Source organism: Channa argus, chromosome 3, assembly GCF_033026475.1.
Source record: "Channa argus isolate prfri chromosome 3, Channa argus male v1.0, whole genome shotgun sequence".
Classification (NCBI taxonomy): domain Eukaryota; kingdom Metazoa; phylum Chordata; class Actinopteri; order Anabantiformes; family Channidae; genus Channa; species Channa argus.
Genome location: NC_090199.1, coordinates 3376715 through 3401778, shown reverse-complemented (window position 1 = coordinate 3401778; position 25064 = coordinate 3376715). Strand labels below are relative to the sequence as shown.

The window sequence follows — 25064 nt, the reverse complement described above, 5'->3', positions numbered from 1 at the left end:
TTGATCAGTTTACTCTGGGCAAAATACTGAACCCTCCACAGCCCTAAATCTGACAAATCTGACCACAGGTGTTTCTATTACTTGAGCTACCCCATTTATTCTAACACATAATTATGCTTTGATCTAAACTGTTCCATTGTAGCTCTGGCTGTATGTTTAGGGTTGTTGTCCTGCTGGAAGGTGAAGCTCCTCAGTCTCAAGTCCTTTGCAGACTCTAACAGGTTTTCTTCTGCCCCAAATGTGGCTCCATCCATCTTCCCATCAACTCTGACCAGCTTCACTGTCCCTGCTGAAGAAAAGCATCCAAACAACATGATGCTGCCACCACCATGTTTCACGGTGGGGATGGTGAGTTCAGGGTGATGTGCAGCGTTAGGTTTCAGCTACACATAGCGTTATGCATTTAGGCCAAAAAGTTCAATGTTGGTCTCATCTGACCAGAGCATCTTATCCACATGTTTGCTGTGTCCCCCACATGGCTTCTTATGTCTTTCTTCCAACAATGGCTTTCTTCTTGCCACTTTTCCCATAAAGGATTGATTATTGAATTTACTGTGATGTTTTCTGTCACTTTTTTAAATAGACCCCTGTGAATATATATAGCTCAAAGGCTCTTGTACAGTAATTTGGGGTGTCACTGTATCAGTGGACTTGCAGTTAAAAATAGGCCGACTGCTGCCCACAAGTGTTGAGCCAAGGAGGACAGGCCATCTCAAGAAACCTAAAAAGGTCTCCCAAGGCTTTTAGTGTTGTTTCTAGCTCCTGGGTAGATTAATATTGTTCATATTTGAAGTTGAGAGGCTGTCTTGTTGTCAGTATTGACTGGCAACATGCGATTTATACTGATTTAATTTCTTAAACAGATCCTGCTTGTGTGGAAGCAATATTTTATTTTAGAAAACCAGGATCCATAAGTGTTTAAAGAATTCCTCAAATTAAAATCCCAAAAACTACTTTGCGGGTTTGCAGGTTTGGATGCACACTCTTCATCTCCAAAGTGCAAAATGAGAGTAAAATTTGGGGGGTAAATGCTATATATAGTCTTATGTGCCTCCATACATGGGGTGGAAGGGGAACAGCATTCCTCCAGTGACAGGGTAATATTTTTGTTACCATCAGCAAGTGCTTCCCAAGCGGCATCAGGCTGGTCTGCTACCGCTTTGCGCTGTTTTTATCTCTTTGGGTAAGTCACTTCACTTAAGATTGGACATTATTTTCAGAATAATTATGCCTGTTTATTGAGGAGCTACCTTTTTGCTAAAGGAGTTCCAGAGTGGGAAAGGACGGCATATGCTATCGAGGGTGGGGAAAAATTAAATGTCTTTCTATAATAAATGACTGTGGATCATCTGATTCCTGTGTGGGGGGACGGCAGCAGTCTGTTGTAATCTCCCACAGCACTACTTCCTTACATACCAAGGCATTAAGAGTTTGCTGGTAGTCGTTTCCTATTTTGTGCCTGCTAAGTAGACTCAGGTTAAAATGTTGTTCTTTCTGAAATAACCAATTATACAAAATGGATAGATCATTAGACTGAGGTTTAGCCTTGTTTAATTTAAAAGAGTCCGAACAGTTTGATTGGTCCCATTTCCTGCGTAATGGGTTTAATTAAATAGTGTGAAGCCTGTGCACCGCTGGTAATGACTCTGTTTCCTTCGCTCCGCCAGTCGTGGAGTAGGCAGACGGCTGCAAGCTATTCATAGCTGAGTTCTGTTCGGTTGTAAGGTGAAACACTTCAAGTGCTGAGCTCTGGCACAGTACTGTATGTAGGAGCTGTGGATATTTAACATGTGTCCTAATGATAGTGCTGAATATATTATTGACATTTGTGCTTTCCGTGAATATCAGTGTTATAACAGCAGTCGTGTGTGTGTGTGTAATATGAATATAATCACCAAAATATTCCTGAGATTAGATTGTACTGATATTAATTCAGTATTTGTTGATCCATGCATATATTTTAAAATGAGCATATTTAATGCACTAAACATGAATTGACTATGACAGTTAGGGAAGACTTGTAATGACATGACTAACATGTTGCTAACCTCCCCCTCCTCTTCCCTCTGGTGCTCTTGGCCAGGTCTCCTTGAGGTGTTCCTGCCATGGCTTCCAAAGTCAAACCTTGGTATAGGAAGTATGAGGGCGAGGTCAAAACTGATTTTGCGTATCATCACATTAAACATGTGAAGCAGCAGACAGAAAGGTATGAAGGTGGAGTTCATCCGCTGCTTTGAAAAGCACAGCTCTCGCTGCTTCGCCAGGTATAGATGTACAGCGGCGCTGCTGAGGGGCTTAAAATGTCTGACAGGGGAGCATGGTCTTCCTGCTGTGTCTGCAGCTGCTTCCTAGCTGGCTATCTGCTCGCCTTTTGTTGTTAGATGTCATGAACAAATCAGCTCATCACAATGAATAATTGATAAATGCCAATGCCTGCAATAGTACTGAATCTTTAATTATTTGATGCAGGATTAGTTGTAAGTGAAATTCTTCAAACTTACTAGTAAATGGTCACAAAAGTCAGTGTGAACAAAAATGTTACTACTGATACAACTCAATCTTGTGTCATTTAGTTTTTGTTGGATTGGCAGCATCATTGAGCCAGCAGGTTTTTTCTTACAAAATAAAAGCCCCAGTAAGGTTTGAAAGGGCTCGATTTCCATAGTTACTTTGTGCTTTCTGCAGAGTAACTACAGTTCACACAGCTGTGGATCTCCAGGCCTGGATTACACAATGTGCTGTTGCATCTGATGCTTTTCAGCTTCAAGCAACAAACTTTGTTTTGTTATACGGGTCCTGACCATCAACTGTGTACTAGGTGTTTTGCTGTAGCATCGCACTTTGCACACTTTGATCTGAAATCCACAAGTTGAAAGCCACACTAGCTTTGTTGTCATCAGTGATTAGATGAGTGCAATGACCTAAAACCTCCTCATGTTCCCTAAATGAGGCATGAAACTAAGGCTGCCATGTTGTCATGGAGTCCTGTCTTAGACCTGAACCTGACCTACATATTAGGCCAATTATTGGAACTGGAGACACTGGGATCCTTACTGACTGTGTTTCCCATTAGGTTTTTTTCGTGATAGCAACTGGAGAAGAAAAACATGAAGTGTTAAATATTAGTTTTTATTCAGAATGTGTTGACTATTTTGATTACTTTAATAACCATGTGAGTACCTATTTAAAAAAGTAGCTTTACAAGAGATTTGACTCGGTTATTTGCTGTCTGGCAAATAACTTAGGATAATGATATTTAATAAATGCTATGAGATCACATCAGGTACAGAGGAGGAATAACAACTGTTCAGTTTAGTTTAATTCTATTCATCCACATCAAAGCCAACAATAATAGTCTCTGGGCCTTTAGTTTTGTGTCATTTTATACTATTGTGTACAGTAATTACTTTATGCTCAAGCTTAGCAACAGCTTCTGCAAAACAAAAAAAACTGGTATTTTTCTTTCTAATAGCTAGTTGATAATTATCAGCTTCCCCTCAACAGGAAATCAAGCTCTAAGTCTGTGAGCCAGGTGCAGGCCCAAGCCACAGGGGCTATGGCGGAACAAACCTATACTGTACCGGAGTTTCGGCAGAGGTGAGTGCGCATTGGCTGCCATCATGTGTCAGGCTATTTTAGGTGTAAGGTAATACTGAACTACAGTCTCTACTAGATGACCTCAGTCCAGACAGCACATTACTTAAGTGTAACTGCTTGTCAGTAAGGTTTTGATTTGGGCAGTGTATTGTTAAAGAAATGTTAAATTAACTGTGTTGGGTTGATGGAAACACTAGTTGTTGTATATATAATGCATATTAAATTACATCTGCCTTGTGGTTTAGATAGGATGAAAAATTAATTGTAGTGCAGATAAAAGAAATTTTTTTTTATGTAAAAAATAAATGCTAAGATTTTTAATTGTATAAATGGCTATAAAGCTCAGATAAGCAAAACCAAAAATTACAACTCATTTTTTGTATTCTTACTTGGTTTGGTTTTCATTCCTAGAGGAGCAGCACTTTAATATGATGCTTGTGTTGTTAGAACTGCTGAGGAGACTGAAGAGTATCAGAGAGTGACTGCAAATGTTGGAAAAGGACTGGCTGTTATTCAAGAAGAGCTCCACAGGATGAGGATAGCCACTAAGGCCCAGGTGGACAGTCTTGCTATCCAGAGAGAGGTATAGACCAGGACTGTTACTGATGGATATTGTTGATGTGATTTGATGAGACCAGCCACAAAATTGCAATGTTGAATGTGATGAACATTCATTATTGTATACAGAACATTTTATATCACACATATGCAGATGATACATAACTGCACATCTCTGTTTTATTAAAACAATATGGTCTTTGTGACCTTTGCTTTACACTAATCAGAACAACAGTTGGTCTAAAGTTTCTCTGTTCCAAAGCACAAAAAACACATAAGACAGATTAAACCAAAGTATGTTTTCTTTACCCTAATGAAACCATATAATGAACCAAGCTGGACATACAGACATCTGAATTCTCTAGACCTCTCAGCTGATCTGGGGCTAGTTTTTAATGGGTTTCCCACTGTTTCCCACCTGATGACCACTTCTCATAGGAGAGTATAGAAACTGTATGTTGCCCTTTTTCGTTCAAATACATATAGTAATGATGATGCAATATTTAGTAACGACATTACAGAAAAAAAAATTCCTTGATTTTATTTATTTTCATTTTTTTTTATTTTTGGGTTATTGCAACCCAAGCAGTGCTGCAATAAACTCCCTGCCTGCATGATGGTGAGAAGTCCGATTTTTGATTGAACTTTACAGATATTCAACTGTATGAACTGTGTTTTTAATATTTTGTTCACTTCATTTAGGCTTAGCTAAATAGCAGGGACATGTCTCCATGTAAAGCTGTTAAATGTGTTCTGCCTCCCTTGTTTCGCTGATGCTGACGTTGAAAGTCAGACTGTTGATAATTGCATGTTAAATAAACTCCATGTCATCTGCTGTCTCCAGGTAAAGGACATGAGGTACAGGAGGGACGATTTGTTGGAGGAAATTCCCAGAATGCCTGACTTTCTGGTGGCTCTGCGGCCCCACACCGTGTGGGAGAAGACTCCCGTCAAACTGTTCTGCACGGTGCAGGGAACCCCGAGGCCCATTGTCCAATGGTCAGAATATTCACAGCTTTGTTGTCAAATTGATCGTGCACATATTGATACGTTTTATTGGTTCAAAATGTTATTGTGAAGGTGTGAAATGCACAAAGTTAAAGACTCACTCAGTGCTGACTGTTTCCAGGTATAAAGGAGGAGTCCCGGTCGACCCACTGAGTGCTCCAGGAAAGTACAAGATTGAAAACATGTATGGAGTCCACAGTTTGATCATTAGCAGGTACAGGACACGTAGTTTCATTATCATTGTTTGATTTGGAGAATTTCAGAGAAAATAACCACACAAGGATTTGGACAGACTTCAGTCTGTAAAGTAATTAACTGCTCTTTTAAATCCGGACCTCCACTGGTCATAGTTCTGTTTTTAGTGCTTCTTCAGATCCGGTTTGGTTTCTCATGAGAGAGTCCACTTCGGAACAATGTGGTATGAGAGCATTGTCTGTAAATCATCTGGAAACAACCATTTGAAAGTCAAACACAGTCCGTTTGTACATGTCAAGGACATTTCGAGCAACAGGGAAATTTGACTTAGACAGATTTTTAGTACCCACAAACTCTGGAGTCACAGGGGAAACAACTGTTTCCAGTAGCAAACAAGGCAAAATAACCAGCTCTGTGATCTTAAATTAAAAAAACAAACTTGTTAACAATTAAATGACCGTGGCTACAGAGGGAGTCTGGCTGAGGGTTTGGGCTCAGCCTGCTGGTCTGTTCGTCATCTTCAAGAGTCCTCAGCTGTTCGTGTCGAAGTGCTGACCTTTGCGTCATTCAAGCCATGAATTCCTCCCACTCCTCTCTCTCTCTCTCTCTCTCCCTCTCTCGCTCTCCCTCTCTCGCTCTCTCGCTCTTTCTCCCTCCCCCTCTCTCTCTCCGTCTCTCGCTCTCTCTCTCTCTCTGTCTCTTTGTCTCTCTCTCTCTCTGTCTCTCTCTCGCTCTCTCTCTCGCTCTCTCGCTCTTTCTCTCTCTCTCTCTCTCTGTCTCTCTGTCTGTCTCTCTCTCTCTGTCTCTCTCTCTCTCTCCCTCTCCCTCCCTCCCTCCCTCCCTCTCTCTCTCTCTCTCTCTGTCTCTCTGTCTGTCTCTCTCTCTCTCTCTCTCTCTGTCTCTCTGTCTGTCTCTCTCTCTCTCGCTCTCTCGCTCTTTCTCCCTCCCCCTCTCTCTCTCCCTCTCTCGCTCTCTCTCTCTCTCTCTCTCTCTCTCTCTGTCTCTCTGTCTGTCTCTCTCTCTCTGTCTCTCTCTCTCTCTCTCTCTCCCTCTCTCTCCCTCCCTCCCTCCCTCTCTCTCTCTCGCCCCTGCTCTCTCTGAAGCATTGCATTTCTCCCGTCCTTTGTCATTACATTCCAGGGTCAGAGAGGAGACTATCGTTTATGTCCCCAACTTTTTAAAATCAGCGAAAATAACCACGTGAAAAGTTGTTAGAAGAACATCCAGAGACACCACAGCTGAAATGAAATAATTCTGCTCAACATGAAGGTCACATTTCATCCATCTCCACCTTCAGGCTCTTCTTCTTGTGAGAGCATTATTTCAATGAGGCACTGAATGAGTTTCTTTAACCTGAGGAGTTAAAGAAAGAGCTTAACTATTAAGTTATGATGCCATGACCTAAAGTTGGGCTCAGCTGGTTGTTCATCTGTTGAACGTTCAGTGACATTGTGAACTCTTCAGAATCCTTTTCTCGTCCCACTGTTACAATGCCAGCTGTTTTTCTAAACCGAAATGAATGTTTCTCTGGGCTTCACTTCTCTGGCTGTTCCTGCTCTGTTCACTCGTTGAGGCCACGTGCAGTGAAGCGTAGGGAAAAGAGGCCATGTAGAAATGAATTAACATGGATTTGGATTTACAGCTGACAGTGTAACATTATAATACGTTGCTGTAATGGGAACCCTGTCACTGAACATTGCAAGGTAACATAATAATTCCTGTTGTTGTGTTTTTACTTGACTTTACTGTGGATCCCCACACCTGAAACAACCCATTTAAAAAAGCAAAATGCACCTTTAGAATATTGTGATAATAGGGAAAAGTGATTGACAAGAAATATTCCTCTGAGCCATTTTACTAGTATAATAAAGGCAGTTGCCTTAGAATATGGAAAAAATCTCATAACATTTTACCTTCTTCAAATCTAAATTTCCCCTTTAAATTAAGCAGTACTGAAGATGCAACTTGATTGCATGTTGTTTACACTGGGTGAAATAATAAAAACTCTTTTTCCTTTTGATTACATAGAAATATTCTACATATCAGCTTTGAAAATTCCGTCAGTTTAATTTACGCAAACAGTTCAAATGAAAACCATGACTTTGAATGGTAAGTGCACATACATGACGCACACTTTGACATGTTTCCCTGCTGTCTGTCCTCGTAGGTGTGTTGTGAGTGATACGGCCGAGTACAGTGCAGTGGCAACCAACCAGCACGGCACTGCTACCAGCAAAGCTACAGTTATTGTGAAAAGTAAGTCCTTTTTTTTTTCTCCCTCTGACTCAGTCTGACTAATGCCGTCTCCACCTGTCGCCTTTTCCTCCATAATCACGATTTCCTTCTTCACTCACAGGACCAGCAGGAGCCGGGGAGTCCTGTTATCTTGGTCTAGGTGAGAAGACAGAGTGGGGGGGATTACGTTGAGAATCATGCTAGAGGGGAGGGGGGGGGGGGGGCTTTTTCATTTTTGGCTGGAATCTGGCCCAGACACATCAAGTATCACATGGTAACATTTGTCTCCAAATAGCAGAGCAGAGACCTGATAAGCAGTGGAAACTATTGTAAGAAGCTCTTTGAATTAAAGAAAGAGGAGCCTCACAGTAAACTGCTCCAATTGGTTTGTGTAGTCACTTAAATAATGACAATTACCTTCACTTAATTATATCCACCATGAACGTACCATTAATCACAGTGCTCTTTAGTATTGAACTGTAACATTAAAGAGCCCGTTGGTCCAGCTCATCTTTAAAGACACTGATAGACTTTGAGCTCCATGAGTTTCCAGGGTTCTTCTAGATTCCGAAGCAGGAAGCTGTAGTTGTTATATCTACAGTGGGAGTTTGTTTACTCTTTATAGAATTTATTGTTAAAAAGAGAAAACCATTCATTTAATACTGAAATATTGAATGTGATGAATAGATATAAGATTGCATAAGGTAGAACAGCTGCAAGACTATAGACAGGATTTAGAGTCTGAAGTGTTTTTTTCCTATTTACACTCAGACTGATGGAAATTCTATGATGGATTTGCTCAGTTAATAATTGCATATGTACAACATTCCCAGGTAACGTGCACTTTAGACAAATGTATGAATAAACTCTGCTTTAATCTAAATAAGAGATGTCTGGTTGCAGTGCCTCATCTGTCGGAGATCCACCGCAGTAAGCTGGAGGTCAGCTTCCTCGATAGGTTCCCTGTTACCTTTGGTGTGGAGGGCAGCTCCGTCACTCTGGTCTGTACCATGGTGGTCGTCCCCGACCTCCCCAACTTGCCACCTCTCGCCCAGTGGTACAGAGATGGTAAGACGTTGATTCATCCATCCGTTCATCCGTTCATCCATTCATCCATTCATCCTTGGAGCTTCAGGTTCACAGTTGCTTTCATTTTATCTGCTGGCAGATAAACTGCTGACAACAAGCAAGCTGGTTGATATGTCGGTAAGTGGAAGCGAAGCCCGTCTGACCCTGCCTCACCTGGCCAAAGATGACGAGGGCCTTTACACCCTCCGCATCTTTACAAAGGACGGCACCACCGAGCACAGCGCCTACCTGTTTGTCTCAGGTAGGACTCGCCACTTGCTTTGACATCAATAAATCACCCTCACATTTATCTTTCAGATTATTGTAATTTGGTCCGGTTTTGTGGATGATCAGCTGGATTTTGTCGCAGCCATATTTAAAGGGTTAAACACAAGGGTTTGCTTGGAATATAAATAGAAGAGTACGATGTGTTTCGTGACTCAACACGGTTGAGAAATAGCACACAGAAACTTAGGCCTCCTCTAAATAAAACCTATTGGACATTCCTCAAAGTACAGCTCATACTGTTCGACTGACAGTGTCTGAGCACTGAAAGGTGCAGTGTAAAAACACCACACCTGAAAGATAAAACTGAAATAACCAGTATTAGTGTGTTCACTCTAAAACTTACTCTGGACGGGTCTTTTACGTATGATGAAGACGTGGCCTGTGTGTAAAAGTGTTAATTAGGTGGATACGTTTGCTAAAATACCCAGTGCCTCTTTTTCTTCAACAAACATTTGCAAATGTCACATCAGCTAACAGCTCACGAACTGCTCATCACAGTGTGCTTCAACGTGAGAAGGATTCTTTTTTTCTCCGTTCTTCCACCCTTACATTTCCTTTCCCCCTTAGATGCGGCTCCCTCTGCACCCGGGGCCCCTGGTGCACCATTGAGCGTGAAGGCATATGACATCAACTCAGACTATGTCCTGGTTGCCTGGAAACCCCCAAACATTGTCAACGAGGCGCCAGTCACTGGATACTTCGTGGATCGGTCAGTCTTCAACCTGAAACATCCTCAGCCAGACTGGATGCAAGAATGAATATTACTATTTACTATTTAGAACTGCAGGCGTGGGTTGATTAATCAGTTTGTCAAATACAAGCCCTAATTTCGAAACAGTCGGCGTGATGTGTAAAACACACAGAATGCAATGGTTTGCAAATCTCATTACCCCATATTTTAAGATTTTACCGTTTCATGGAAAATATTAGCTTTTACATATTAGACCAATTTTTTTTGCTCTGTCCTTGGTAATTTTACATCTATCTTTTGTCGTTGTGTTTTGTGGTCTTGTTACGTCTATTCGTGAACATTGTGTATCTGTTTTGACTCTATTTGTGGTCATTCTACGTTTATTTGTGGACATTCCTTCCTTTTATCACTGAGATAAAAGCTGCTGCTGTTGATGATCTTCTTGTCCCATGTGCAGGTGCGAAGCTGGCAGCGACACCTGGGTCCAGTGCAACGATGCCCCTGTGAAGGTCTGTAAATACCCGGTGCACGGCCTGAGCTCGGGCCGCTCCTACTACTTCCGGGTCAGAGCCGTGAACAGTGCGGGCATCAGCAGAGCGTCACGCAAGTCCGATAAAGTGACCGCAATTGACGCTGCAGAGAGCGAGAGGCTACAAGGTAAAGAGGAAGGTAAATACAAAGTGCACAGCAGCAGGTTACGAGTGCTAGCTAACCCACCTGTTATCGTTTCCTGCAACAGTGATTAAAATCGAAGGAAAGCGCGACATAGTGATCAAGGATGATGACCTCGAAGGTACAGTGGTGTCCAGAGACTGATCTGGGTTCAAATAACTGCTTTTAATCCTTTAAACCACATATTAATCTGTCACGGACCAAATACTAATGACAACCCCTGTTAGAAACGAGGGGAGTTTTACTGTAATTAAAAATAGTTTCATTTTTATTAATAACTTAGAGGAAGAAGTGACCTCTCAAGATTACAACTAAAAAAAATGCATCTCTAGCTCTAACATGAGACTCAACATCAATCCAATGTGCCCCCCCACCCCTCCCTGTCCCTGTCCCTGTCCCTGTCCCTGTCCCTGTCCCTGTCCCTGTCCCTGCTCTGCCACGCTCTACACAGTACTTCAGGTATTACACATTATCAAATGACAATAAATATCTTACTGTGAGTAAGAAACTCAACTGTCTACACTAGTGAGGCCTCCTCCTTTTAATAATATGGACACACATCTCAAACAAGGAGCTAACATCTGTGCTGTAATCTCGACTAATGGAACTAACGTCTGGACTTGAAACCGCACAGATCTGTCGCAGTATCGTAGCTGCTGTAGCTCTCAGCTCTTTTTTTCACACTTTAATCCACCGTTTTCAATTAAATGACTCAAAAGCAGCTTTCTTTCTACTTCCAAGTGTGTCGAGTATCTCTTCACCGTAACGCAAACCTGTAACCCAAAAACTAATTTTAAAACTAAAACATAAACTGTAAATATTTTACAGATGACAATATTGCAAAAGTCCCACATTTTACTGTGGCACTCTGGGCTTTTGCGTAACTTGTATGTTTGTCTCCATGACTGATCTTTTTTTCATTGCTCCACATTCACTGATCAGTCACAACATTAACACTGGTGGTCTTCATAATGTCATGGAAGTGGTCAGCATGGCCACTCGGAGCCGTCTGCAGACACACAGCGCCGCACACGGCAACATCTAAGCATGTTATCTACAGTGTTACTGAAAGTACAAACGAAAAGACAATGATTTGGTACAAATCTGACTATTGGTAAAGTTGGACATGGTTTTAAACACTGTATGTGCTAAAAGGTGCTTAATCAGCTTCTATTAGTGCAAAATCTTTTTTAAAAACATATCATAATTTATATTAAACTACCAGCTAATGTTGTTGTGGATCAGTGTCATTTCTCACAAAGTGGATTCTTTATAAAACATTTACAAAATATACTGAGGTCTCATTTTATTCATTTCTAAATGAGACTATTGTTTTTCTGATAAAGGTGAAATAATTTGTATTAAGTCAACACTCCCCAAATAATCAGTCCCCTGAGGCTGTGGACATGGATAAACGCTAATTGATAATTTCATCTTTTTTAAAAAGTCCATAAAAGCCCCAGAAATATCGTTCAGCTTTTTCAAAAGGCCGCTGGGAGAAAGTCAATGTAAGAAAATAATGCAGAATTCTTTAAACTTCGGATTTAAACTTTTTTTTTTTTTTTGCATAATGTGGGACTTTTCCAATAGCCGCAGCTCTGTGTATTTTATGCCTCAACAACATTCACTTCCAATCTAGGCTATGTAACCATCCCAGGGGAGCCCACCGACTTGCATGCATCCGAGATTTTCAAATCGTACGTTGTGCTGAGCTGGAAGCCCCCCAGCCCTCGCGGACGAGCGCCGCTGTGGTACATCATCGAGAAGGTGTGTGTCGCTTCACCTTTGGCCACGCTTTTCTGTCTAACTCAGCTCACTACACGTTGCTGTTTATTAATTGTTGGGGCTCCGCTTGACTTTTTTTTTTTTATCATATTATATTAAATTATCAGACACTGTACAAATTACACGGCAGGTATTATCAGGCCAATATTACTATTCATACAGGAGTTCAACTTAGGACAAGGTGGATATGAAAAGTGTATTCTCTCATTCCACAGTTTCATATTTTATTAGACTTTATAAGAATAAAAGCAATAGGTTCTTTGATATGCTCACATACTCAACAAATTCACATTTATGTTCCATCAAATTAAAACTAAATTGAGCCCCAACTATGACAAAAACCCAATTGAAAACCTGAGAATGTTTGTGTTTGTGCTTCACTGATGAGGCGGACGCAGATGGCTGTACCTTCTCATGTCCCCCCCCCCCCCCTCCTCCCTTACTTTCCCACAGTGCTTAGCAGGCACTGGAGCATGGCAGCGGATCAGCACAGCAGTCAAAGTGCACTCCCCCCGTTACCCGGTTTTTGATTTGCAAGACGGGCAAAAGTACCAGTTCCGAGTGTATTCGGTCAACATGTACGGCTCCAGCGAGGCCTCCGCGCCCTCTGAGCCCATCCAAAAGGTTGATCCGGATGGTAAGGGCAGGGACCTGTGCACACTGTTGTACACGAAGCAAAGCATAACACACACTAACATCTGGGCAAAACTGATCATGCAAAACCTTAACGCAGACACGTTTGTACTCTGACACTCGTTTGAATAAAAGCTGGAACAGTTATGAAAGCACATGCAAATAAAAAGAACAAATGGACCTTTTTGCTAAAGATAAGGTACTTTGTGTTTCAGGTTCCGAGCTGCCGATTGGTACGTAGACATCAGTGGTAACATAAAAACACCTTTTAAAAGCTGTTTCACAAGCAGTGACTTCTGTGTGTGTGTGTGTGTGTGTTAACCAGTTTTCTTATTTATATATATATCTTACTTATTTGCCTTTGTTTAAAGCCCCGACACAAATGGGTGAAGTACATGGGAATTTCAGAGACAAATCAAGTCTGGACGTATAAACACACAGCAGAGTCCAAAGAAATCTGACAGATGTGTAAATTCAGCAGGTTAGACATGAGTTCACAAAAGAGCTAGATTTACCACAATCAGAGTCTGATGTTGAGCTTTACCATATGTCCTATAAAGAATAAAATAACCTGTCTGTTTCAGCTGAAGCACCAAATCTTTCACTGAATCGTTACTGTAAAGTGTCAGGTTCATCAGATCAGCCCAGCAAAGCCTCAATCATGCACAGTTCACATCCCTCGTCACGTCTCGTTGTGCTCCAGCACGTCTTTCCTGTCGGTCACCGTCTGACTCTGCATGTCGGGTTAAACCCAAGTGCTACACTTGGTTTCACGGACACAAAATAACTGTTCGCTCATGTGCCAGCTCACATTTCACCTTTCCAGCTTTCAGCGGGAGTCATTTCTGCACCTGTGGTTCACTGTGTGGATGAGATCTGACCTGAAGAGCTGATTGTGTAAATTATCAGGTGCTTTGTAATGTCAGTTTAAAGTACAAAAGAAAAGGAAAGTATTGACTATGCTCGGTACCTGCTGGGATATACTTTCATAGCATTGCACAGAAATATCTCCAATATTGGAATAAAAAAAAATAAAAAAAACTTTTTTAGAGTTTAGATTTTGACTTTGGTTGTCTGCACCCTACCGTACATTAACCGTACATAATTTTAAAACCTCACAGCTGATATATACAGGGTTTCCTATAATATATCAAATTACGGAAAATGCAGTAAATAATCAAAGTCGATTGGTGCTTAAAGAGATTATGTTATCATCAATAATGTAACAGAGTATTTCTTTCTCCTGGGTGAACAGGGGTCCCCTCTGCTCCTGGTCAAGTTGTTGCCACCAGGAACACAAAGTCCTCTGTGTTTGTGCAGTGGGAGCCTCCCAAACAGCCTAAGAACCTGATGGGATATTACATCGACGGCCGTGTGGTCGGATCCAAAGAGTGGTTTGCATGTAACCACAAACCTTTCAAACACTCCAGGTGAGCTCTGTTTTATTATTGTTGTTGTTGTTATGTTGTGATTTCTGTGGTTTTGGGTGGATTTTTAATGCATGTTCCTTATACTGAACAATACAAATCTGAATATAAAGAGACAGGTGACACTGAGTTGCTCGGTTTGATTGCAACAAATGCTGTTGTATTTAATTTAAATGGGAAATAAAATGCTTATGTGCGTCAGGTTTGTGGTCCACGGCCTGATCCCAGGAGAGACCTACGTGTTTCGCGTCCAAGCTGTGAATGTGTTTGGCCTCAGCGACGAGTCTCAGGAGTCCTCCCCCATTGCTGTGGAGCCAGCCCTCGGTATTTACCGTACAATAAACTCTATTTGTGTTCCACTTAAAACTGCTGTGCTGACAATGTGACACACGATAAAAGCTGATGTTCATTGTTCTGTCCCGGCAAAGGAGCTGAACATGGTATGTACAGAGTTACTTTTCCCCTACCTGACACACTCCTTCCTCTCTGTGTGTTTGAATCACAGGAATTCACACAGTATTAGCAAAATGCACACGATCACAACACCCTGGTTTTAACGTCTCTGCTGCAGAAAATCTTTTGGTTAGATGTGATTCTGTGGTGCCTTCAAACAAAGGTGTAGAAGGGAACAACTCTGTGCACAGGCGCCAGTTAAAAAGCTGAAATTCAAATGAAACATTAATGTCCTTCATGATCCAGCAATGCCCAGCGCTCCCCACGGCATCACCATGCTGAGCAGCGACGGCTCCTCCATTACTTTGGCCTGGAAGAGTCCCAAACACTGCGGTGGCTCCAGGGTTAATGCCTACTATGTGGACATGCGTGACGCTGACACTCTGGTGTGGAAGGAGGTCAACCTGACCGGCTTCACTGAAAGAATCTGCACAGTGAGTGGCACTGATACGACATTATGCTGTACAAACTAACAGTGTCCACCACGTTCTTCTCCATTCCGATCTGCAACACTTTGTCTCCAGGTTGACAATCTCACAGAGGGCAGATTCTATGAGTTCAAGGTCCAGGCCGGTAACCTGGCCGGCGTTGGTCTTTCATCAATTCCCAGCGCCCCAATGAAATGTGAAGCTTGGACCATGGAAGAGCCAGGTACAAAATCATAAATGTTAACGTCACAGAAAACTGTCGGCGTTTCATAAAAGAGACAGAAGCAGAAGTGTCTTTGTCTTCCCACAGTATTTCACTAAAACACTGAACAAAATGAAAATCCAGGGTCTTGATATATTACAGTTGCTAATTCTACTTTTTGGGTGTTTTCTACACTGTCCAGTAGTGTAAACTGTGTGAGATGCAATAAGCAGACAAACCTCAGTACACACACTGCAGGACTGAACGATTGCTCTCTTTGGGCCTGTTCATGGGCCTGTTTCTAATTCCAGGCCCAGCTTACGACCTGAGCTTCAGTGAGGTCAGGAGTCACTCCCTGGTCGTCCTGTGGAAGGCTCCAGTCTACACTGGAGCCAGTGCAGTCACTGGATACTTTGTGGACATGGCCAAGAAGGGCTCGTCTGAGTTTATTACCCTCAACCAAGAAGCTGTAAAGCACCGTTACCTGCAGGTCTGAGACGGACTGTCAGCACATTTGACCGTGATATGAAACTTGGATTTAGCTTTGGCCATATAATAATACCGTCTAAACCATTTTTGAACCATCTGCATTTTTTATTTCCACTTATTATATACAGCATTATTATGGCATTAGGTATAAATACTGTTACTCATCCGACACTTGTGTCACACTGAACATGCCGTGATGTTACCGCGGTTTCCTGTAGGTGGCTGATCTGGAGGAAGGTGAAACCTATGTGTTCAGAATTCGTGCTGTCAATGCAAAGGGCATCGGGAAACCGTCTCAGTTGTCAGACCCAGTCTGTGCCAGAGCTCTTCCAGGTAACAATAACTTAGCTTATTAATTTGATTTGCACAACAAAAAAATGTACTGTTGGTCTATTTGTCCACTGAACTTCACTCAGATTAAAATAATTAATTACAAGATTGTCCTGAAATACAAACAAGATAACGTATAAAGAAATAAAGATAAAATCCAAACCTATTTATAACCAAGGTAATTTTTATAAAATCAGAAGAAATGCACATTCAGAGATCTCACACAAACATAATACAAGAGCAAAATATCCACACTCATCTATACAAACAGTGGAGACCCCAGAAAAGTTTCATAGCTGTGGCCAGATGGGGCCAGCAAATATCGGGCCTCCTCGTAGTAACTCGGGTTCAGTTCGGCCCGTGGCTGCGTTACATCCAATACATTTGCCTCAATTCTGAGAAACGCACAAACATTTTAGAAAAACCGAAAAGTCCAATTTTCTCAAAAATAAATTAAAAACATTCTTAAATGATAAATTAACAGCATTCGTTTTAGCACAGCTTAATTCGCCCCTTGCTGGCTTTTGGCAAAAACATCCACAAAATCATTAAGATTTATGCTCTTTGTCTTTTTTGGGGAGGCGACTGAGTTAATGATTAAAGTTTACAAAATTAAAATTTCAATAAACTTACAGCTGCACTGTTTCTTCGTCTGGTTCTTCCGCTGACTTTTTGGCAGACTCCACGCCTTTCGGCATATTACCGCCTCCACAGGTGGAGGTTGGAATTTCCTCAATGAGCCAGCGCCTCAGTCAGTTGAAATTGGTGGCCCCCCCCTTCCCCCAAACGCCTGAATTATTGTAGATCAAAAATCATTTGGAAAATGTTACTCTTACAATACTCTTACAGCTGCGTATGAATCAGGCTCATTGTGTGGAGAACAGGATTTAGTTAAAGTAAATCATTTGGAAATTCCGTATCGTGGCTTAAATAACAGGAAAGTGCTCAAACTACTTCACATGCAGGTACGTATGTTCACTAATGTCACTTCTTTTTCCGACCTGTTGTCACAGGAACCAAGGAAATTGTGGCTGGTGTGGACGAGGAGACAGGAGATGTCTTCCTGTCTCTTGAGGCCTGTGAGATCTCCGAGACGTCCAAGTTTGTGTGGTCGAAGAACTACAAAGCCATCGGCGACTGCCCAAGGGTCGCCGTCACAACCAAGGGCAGAACGTAAGCTCACTGCGATTCCCAACACATCCTGGAGGCTACTGATCCAACCTTTTCTCGGTCTGGTTCAAACACATCGCACAGACACTCGCTCCACTGAGTGACATGATGTTAAAAATGTTGCTCCCAAATGCTCAGAATCGCTGTACAGTGGTCTGAAGTTAGCCAGTACAAGATCTCGGTTGGATTTTTTTTTTTTTTTTTAACCAAACATTTTGGAATGAAGAAACATGTCTCCCAGTGGAGTGGAAAGTCTGGCTGACGTGTTTTTAATAATTCTTTGACAATAACAGAGCAATAAACTGATCCTGACTGCAGACCAGCAGGGATTTACCCGTGAGTTGTTATTGTCTGTCTGGGGATTGTTGAAAATATAGTGAGTTAAATAAAATGTTTTATTACATCGGATTGTAAAGATGCGTCTATTTTACCTTTTAGAATTAAAGTATATATACATACATACGATAACAGCAGCAGCTCAGCTTAGCTTCTCCAGGACGTCTCCTACTTCTATTATATCGCAGTCGTTGATTGTCCCTGTGTTCATTTTATTAGATAATTACCAGCTGCTGTGTTGGTTTTGCAGCTCCAGACTGACTTTCACCCACCCCGACAAGGACGATTTGGGCAGATACTCTGTGTTCGTCACGGATACCGATGGAGTTTCTGGCAGCCACACTCTGACTGAGGACGGTACGTTGTGTAGTTTAAATCTATATGTCTTTAAAAACAAGCTCATTTCTGCAGAATTCTGAACTTTTTTTCTTTACTTCCTCCAATGTTTTGCTGTTTGTTTGCTTTGTTTCTGTTGTGCAGCCCTGAACACCATGCTGGAACTCAGCCACGCCATCAGAAATCCAAGTGAGTACTGTGCACCAGCAGCAGACTTCATTTCAGTTTCCAAATGTAGCAAAACTGCATTATTAGTCTAACATCTCTGATCTGTGAAGGTTACTTTATCAGCGACATGACCAAAACATGTTCTTCGATCTCATCTTCGCCTCGTCCTTGCCTCCCCTTTGTTTCCCGACAGTCGTTCCCCTGAAACACGGCCTGAACTACGAGGTTCTGGAGAAGGGTCACGTGCGTTTTTGGCTGCAGGCCGTCAAACTTTCCCCCTCTGTGTCCTACAGGTTCATCGTTAACGACAAGGAAGTCACTAGTGGGGAGGTAAAGCTTCAACATTCAGCACTGATGTACTCTAAAAATTAAACTTGACCTTGTCTCCGATCTTCTGACACTGTTGGCTCATTGTCAGAGAAGCTTAACAAACACAGGAACACAACACCTGTAGACTACAGTAACCGTTAAGCCTTTAGTCTCCTTCAAATTAAATGTCCTAAGATGTTAAAATAAAAAAAGCACAGATATTCCACCTTTGTCTCCTACTTAAGTTTTTTATAATAGTGAGACAAGAAATACATTTGTTTTCTGTTAAAGGTTGTTTACATCCAATGGTGGAAATTAACTAATTAAGTACATTTACTTCAGCTTACTTAAAGCTACAATGTGCAGCTTAAGCTAAATTTCACATGAGAGTGTTTTCAAATGTTTCACCGTTGCTTCAAGTTCAACTTTAAGGGATTTCTATTTTGAGGTGTTTATCCTTGAGCAATTCCATTTTCTGCTGTATCATAATTTCACTAGCCTGAACTGACGGGATAAGTGTTCAAAAACTGAATACAGTCCTGATCCTGTCCTTAATGTGCATATCATACTCCAGGAATTCACTGACTGTTGCAGCCTAAAATGGCTTATTTTACAACAACGTAAAAAAATATATAAAATATATGTTTTAAAATTACTGGGTTGTACATAATTCACTGATTGTTGTTACCGATATTGCACTTGTGTATATGACATTATGTTCCTCTCCACCAATTACGTTTTTGTTTTTCTGTATAAATAAATGTATTTTTTTCAGGGACACAAAATCAGCCACGATGTGGCCACAGGAATCATCCAGATGACCTTGGATCAATTCACCAGAACCAACGAGGGCACGTACACCGTCCAGGTCCACGACGGCAAGGCCAAAGCCCAGAGCTCCCTGGTCCTGGTGGGAGATGGTGAGACTCTCTTAACCTTTACAGGACTGCTTTTTATGTTCCACCCATCCCCAGCCATGCAGTGCTGGTCCCAAGCCCGGTAGAAATTGGGTCAGAAAGGGGTTTGGCGTAAAGAATGTGGCGAATCAACATGCGGACAAATGAATTCGCTGTGATACCCCCAAAAAATGTACTATTAATCTTTTCTTCTTTAGTCCTAAATTCTTAATGGCACAAAGTGGAAATGACATTTGAATTTGAAATGTTACATTTAAAAAAGGCCTTGGAATAAAGTAGCACTTCTGTTATGCATCTGCAAAATATGGAAATGAGATATTTTAGTTTTTTATCAATGATAAAACCTTAGCCTGACTTGTCATAAGCAGAAAAACAGTAGCTGCTTTTCCAAGTTTACTGAGTGACAGTTTTCTACTTCCAGTGTTCAAAGCTGCTCTGAAGGAGGCAGAGTTTCAGAGGAAAGAGCACTTGAGGAAGCAAGGTACCAACACAAACACTGAGCAGAGATCCACCGAGTTTTACCAAGAACTGGTTTCAATTCAGCCCATGAACAATGAAGTGCATGCTCTCGTTTTAACGTGCAGTAGATGAAGGAGTGTTTAACTTTTTTCTTTGCAGTATTTCTCATTAAGAACATTTCTATTCTAATTTCTCATTCCACATTTCCAGGCCCACATTTCTCGGAGTATCTGTACTTCACTGTTACTGAGGATTGTACTGTTAAACTCGCCTGCAAGGTAACAAACAAATATTTTACTCCTTTTATTTGTTCAATCTTGGCTCTTGCTTCAGTTTACTTCTAACTCTGTGCAGCATATCATTGATGACATTTATTCAGATTTTGATGTAACCTAACTTCTTTTTTTAATTTTTTGTGTGTGTGTGTGTGTGTGTGTGTGTGCGCTGATTATCAGGTGGCCAACGTAAAGAAAGATACAACTTTCCACTGGTACAAAGAGGACGAAGAGATTGTTCCAGAAACTGCTCCCAATGTCATGTCTGGAGCCTGCGCCCTTTCCATCCCACTGGTAGCTGCTGCAGCATCAACACCAAAGTCATCTGGGAGCTTGGAAAAGCTCAGCACATATGTGTAGCTTGATATTTTGCTCTCACACAGAGAAAACACTTAGTTCTGGGTCAAAGCCGTAATATGTCACTATGCAATAGAAGCATTTGTTCAAAATAAGCGAATAATAAACAGGAACAATAAAGTTATTTTGTCATTGTCAATTTAACGTCAGCTTTTTGTAATATTGTCATTGTTCTTCCAGTTCTCCAGAAAAGATCAGGCTGTGTACAAGGCTGTGCTCAGTGACGACAGAGGAAAGGACACATCTGTATTTGACATTTCAGGCAAAGGTACATTTCATTTCTCACAATCTTTGTTCACATGTTATCAAGTATTTAATGTGACCTCGTCCTCTTTGCTTTGCAGTCTTTGACGACATCATCAACGCCCTCGCCACGATTGCTGGTAGGTTTAATCAGCTCTTCTCAAACTCGATCTCCTTGTGTCATTCAGTATGTGCATGACAGGATGTGACTGTAATGTAATGCATCTGTGTAAACCATGCAAACATGAACCCTGGCATTTGGCCTATGCAGAAGTACAGTGAGCTCAGCACTAGCTCTTGATATGTGCAGCTGTTTAGCTTGAGGGACTTTCTCCCCCCATTCAAAAGAAAAGAGAAATACAAAAGTCGACAAAAATAAATAAGACATGAGATGGAATTGACTTTTTTCAAGGTAAACAAAACTACTATAATCTATGTACAAACACACTTTGAGCTAAGTGCAACACTTACACAACTAGAAACTCTGAGCTCAGACACCAATTTTGTCCTGGCAAACAAAGTACAGTGTATATTTTGTAGTAATAATAATAATAATAATGTGATAATCCACAATTTGGACGCCTGTTCTTCTAAATACACAAAGTCCCTCTCTGCCGGAGTCTGAGTTGGGTCGGTTCTCTCTCGGACCCTGGGTTCATGTGTGCTTGTTGCCCTCAGGTGCGTCTGCCTCTGACCTGGTGCTGCAGTGTACTCCAGAGGGCATCAGGCTGCAGTGCTACATGAACTACTACACAGAGGAGATGAAGACCGTGTGGAAGCACAAGTACACAATTAACGCTCTTTTCATTTTTGACATTATGAACATTTGAGACCAGGTGCCTGATCATGTAACGCTTTAATATTATTCTAAATAATGTTTAAGTGGATCCTAAATTGGACGTAGTAGGTGTCCCTCGTCAGTCTGTATTTACTTGCGGTGACGGCGATGACTGCAGACATTGTACACTCAGTAAACTCCGTAAATCCTGCAGGGAGAGTAAGATCGCCTCCTCTGAGAAGATGAGGATCGGAGGTACAGCAGAGATGGCCTGGATGCAGATCTGCGATCCGTCCGACAAGGAGAAGGGTCACTACTCCATTGAGATTTCAGACGGCGTCAAGACTCACGTCAGGACCTTTGATCTGTCTGGACAGGGTAAAATAATTTTATCTCAGTGCCTCATCTTTTTATTTGATAGTTTTTCATTAGATTGTCAGGTTTGTTGTAATGTTATTCAAGCTCCTTATGTATTTGTTTAGAGGTTGTTGTTTTTTTGTGTGATATTCTCCGATAAAAGTTTTGGTGACTTTCTTTTCTTTTTGCAGCCTATACAAATGCCTATGAGGAGTACCTAAGACTAAAGTGAGTTATGCAACGGCATAATTTATGAACACGTTTCATTACAATTTGACCAAATATTATAATGCAGCCCATCTTTCCTTTTCCTTTTAGGGCAGCTGCATTTGCTGAAAAGAGTGAGTATATGAGTATTTACTTTTTTTTCACATGAATATGTAAAGGCAAGATAGTCAGTGAGATTGTGTGATAGTTAGTTAGTTAATACGGAAGCAATAATGGCTTTTTTCCCCCTCATTCCTCAGACCGTGGCAGAGTGGTCGGTGGTCTGCCCGACGTGGTCACTATCATGGAAGAGAAGGTGAGGATTTGTTCATCTTTATACCATCAGCAGATCAAACACAGTGTGTAGGTCTATTTATACCAATTAACACACGCAGCCTGTCACCTGTGTAAAATAGCAGCACCCTCTGTCTTTAAGGACAGAATCTTTTCCAAGACAGAAATAGGTGTCACGTATGTTAAGACTGTGCAGGAGGATAAACAGGAGGATCGTGTGCAATTCCCTTGATAAGATAAGACCTGAGCCAATCCGACCTCCTCTCTGACCACACAAATACACAAACTGCAAACACTAATTAAAGCAATCACAAGCAGCGCTGGTAAGTTGAGCTAAGACACTTTTAAATCCTTCTCAAAATGAGTGTTTGTAACCGATGCTGCAGCTCATTTCAGCAGTGAGGTGCACGGAGCCAGACGCCTGCTGAGTTTCTATAAATGACGATGATGAGACTTCCTGTGTAAAGAGTTCAGTTTCTAGCCTGCAGCCATCTTTAAAACGTCTGCTGTCACACCAGCACACTGGAGGTGAACTGACTGGTGTTTGATTGTTAAACCAATCAGCAGTTTCTCTTCTCAGGAACAGTGTGTCTGTTACTGTGGATAACACACAGACGTCAGTGTGAACAGTTTTCACAAGTTTATTTCTCATTTGTGTTGGAATAGAAGTTCAGCAACACAATAACAGTGTGTGAAAAATATCTAAACTCAAGTTCCACCCCCAGTAGAGGTCACAGCTATTTTGAAGATAATTGTAATTGATTTTTTTTTTTTAAATCTCCATTTATTTAAAATGTGAGCACCAAGAGTAAAATTCCATTGACTTTAATTGATTTCTGAAAATGGAAGAATTCTTAGCAATGGAAAGAGTCTTAATCTAGACACCTCTAGGGAAGCGGTTCCTAAACATTCGAGTTTTAATCACTAACTAATAAAGAAAAGCAAAGGTAAGAAGTCGGAACAGATTTTTTTTTTCCTGTTTCTTACTCTTATCTGAAGACCACACTGCTCTCACTTTGACTTGAGTTGACTCTCTGTCCCCTCCAGTCCCTGAGCCTGACCTGCACCGTGTGGGGCGAGCCGACCCCTGAGGTCACCTGGTTCAAGAACGAGCAGGAAGTCGCCTCCACCGAGCACACCAAGATCATGTTTGACGGCGGCAAGTTCGCAAGCCTCGTCATCAACAAAGTCACTCCCGATGACTCCGGCAAGTACAGCATTAACGTACGGAACAAGTACGGTGGTGAGTTCGTCGAGATCACAGTCAGCGTCTACAGGCACGGCGAGCAGATCCCCGAGCCCAAACTGGGACAGCCCAAAACGGCCACGCCTGTGCCGCCAAAGTCCCCAGCTCCCCCTTCCAAAACCCCGACCCCAACTCCTAAGTCCCAGACCCCAGCACCATCCATGAAGAGCCCAGCATCCACTCCTGCTTCTACCCCAGTCCCCAAGTCTCCCACCCCACCTCGCAGCGTCAAGTCGCCAACCCCCCCTAGGTTCATGAAGTCTCCAACCCCACCCAGGAAGTAAACGGTGGTGGAGATACCTGATGACAGAATTATGCTTCTGCATGCTGCTCGCGAGCAAACGTATGTGTTATGCTTGTATGACAGACGTACGTGTCCACTACAGGTGGTATCACATTGTGAGGAAAACTAAACCAATCCCCACACGCCGTCGCCGAATGAAAAAGACACGCTAACAGCTGCTAGCCTTTCCTTTCCACTTTGATTCGACCTTTGTGACCTTAATCGAAACCCACAACTCCACACTTTGCGTTGATCTGTGAGGTGTGTCCTCGTAGATGTTTACGTGCACCTGTGGAGAAGCATAATTCTGCCTTGAAGGGGAAATGTTTGCCATCAGCAGCACTGATTTATAGCATGAGCGTGAAACCATGAGCTGTTACTTTATGTTTAGCTATAGTCACTGTTGAGTCCAATAACTACTAAACTACTATGTAGGGCTACTACCTACTCCTCATAAGGTTTTTATGGTACTTTTCAAAAACTAGATGCTCAGTAAAAAGAAGAAAAACACAGGTGAACTTGACAGAAGCTAGTAGCATAGATGTCTTTTAGATATTACATGTGTTTCATCTGGTAAAAAAAAAACAAAAACAAAAAGCATAAAAAAATAAAAGGCCAGGGTAGATGTCAGTGTTCGATGTTTTAAAAGCTGCACCTTCCACTGCGCAATGCGAGAGGAATGTCTGTATGCAATGTTGCTTTTGTCACAGCACAAGTCTGGTTTATTGCAACTTGGGTGTTATTTACAGTTCAATTTCATTGACTGCAACAAAGTCATGCAGGTGGAGAAACATGATCAGCAGGATAATCGGGCTCAGAGGAAACAAAGGCTAACTGCTATTCAAATTATTATTCAAACCTTCATTACGGTGACTTTCTGCTAGCGGTAGGTGTCTGTTTCCTTTCGTTTTTTGTTTTTTTTGGCATTTTCAGATGTAACGTCGGCGACACATCGCCTTGTTTACAACCTGCATGAACATCTGACTTCTTCTCCTTTGGAGGTGCTAAGAAAGCCAGTCTGCAGTCAAAGGAAAACTCAGTCACTGGCTGCCCCCGGATTGTCTGTCTGTGACACGTTTTAACCCTCAGTGCTTTGTGACGGCAATAAACTTCACTTATCAACCTCCTCCTGTTGTCTTCGTGTGTAATCTTATTTCTGCCTCACCCTCCTCATGCCAGATATGCAGAAAGGAGAGTGACGGGATGTAACATGATTCCTGCAGCAGCGGCGTTACATGCATCCAACAGTCAAAATGCCCAAATTGAGCCG

The 25064-nt window shown here is 41.8% G+C and overlaps 1 protein-coding gene across 3 annotated transcripts; it reads left to right on the top strand.

Annotated features, from left to right (window-relative positions):
- Positions 1-1013: 1013 nt before the first annotated feature.
- myom2a (myomesin 2a) lies at positions 1014-24385 on the top strand. Of its 3 annotated transcripts, XM_067496805.1 has the most exons (38): positions 1095-1183; positions 2084-2206; positions 3505-3597; positions 4045-4180; positions 5000-5154; positions 5285-5377; positions 7526-7614; positions 7715-7753; positions 8497-8661; positions 8762-8923; positions 9517-9658; positions 10098-10297; positions 10380-10433; positions 11952-12079; positions 12551-12734; positions 12946-12963; positions 13986-14160; positions 14360-14481; positions 14857-15044; positions 15135-15261; positions 15552-15730; positions 15948-16062; positions 17073-17232; positions 17816-17922; positions 18046-18090; positions 18263-18399; positions 19154-19298; positions 19717-19776; positions 19965-20032; positions 20210-20323; positions 20567-20654; positions 20731-20769; positions 21308-21413; positions 21622-21785; positions 21956-21992; positions 22083-22105; positions 22232-22287; positions 23313-24385. In XM_067496805.1, the coding sequence occupies exons 2-38, from the start codon at positions 2106-2108 to the stop codon at positions 23793-23795; spliced, it is 4497 nt and encodes a 1498-aa protein (XP_067352906.1). In that variant the 5' UTR covers positions 1095-1183; positions 2084-2105; the 3' UTR covers positions 23796-24385. The 3 variants fall into 3 exon arrangements, with proteins under 3 accessions (XP_067352903.1, XP_067352904.1, XP_067352906.1); XM_067496802.1 differs by lacking the exon at positions 2084-2206 and having other exon boundaries at positions 1014-1183; XM_067496803.1 differs by lacking the exons at positions 2084-2206; positions 12946-12963 and having other exon boundaries at positions 1014-1183.
- Positions 24386-25064: the final 679 nt, after the last annotated feature.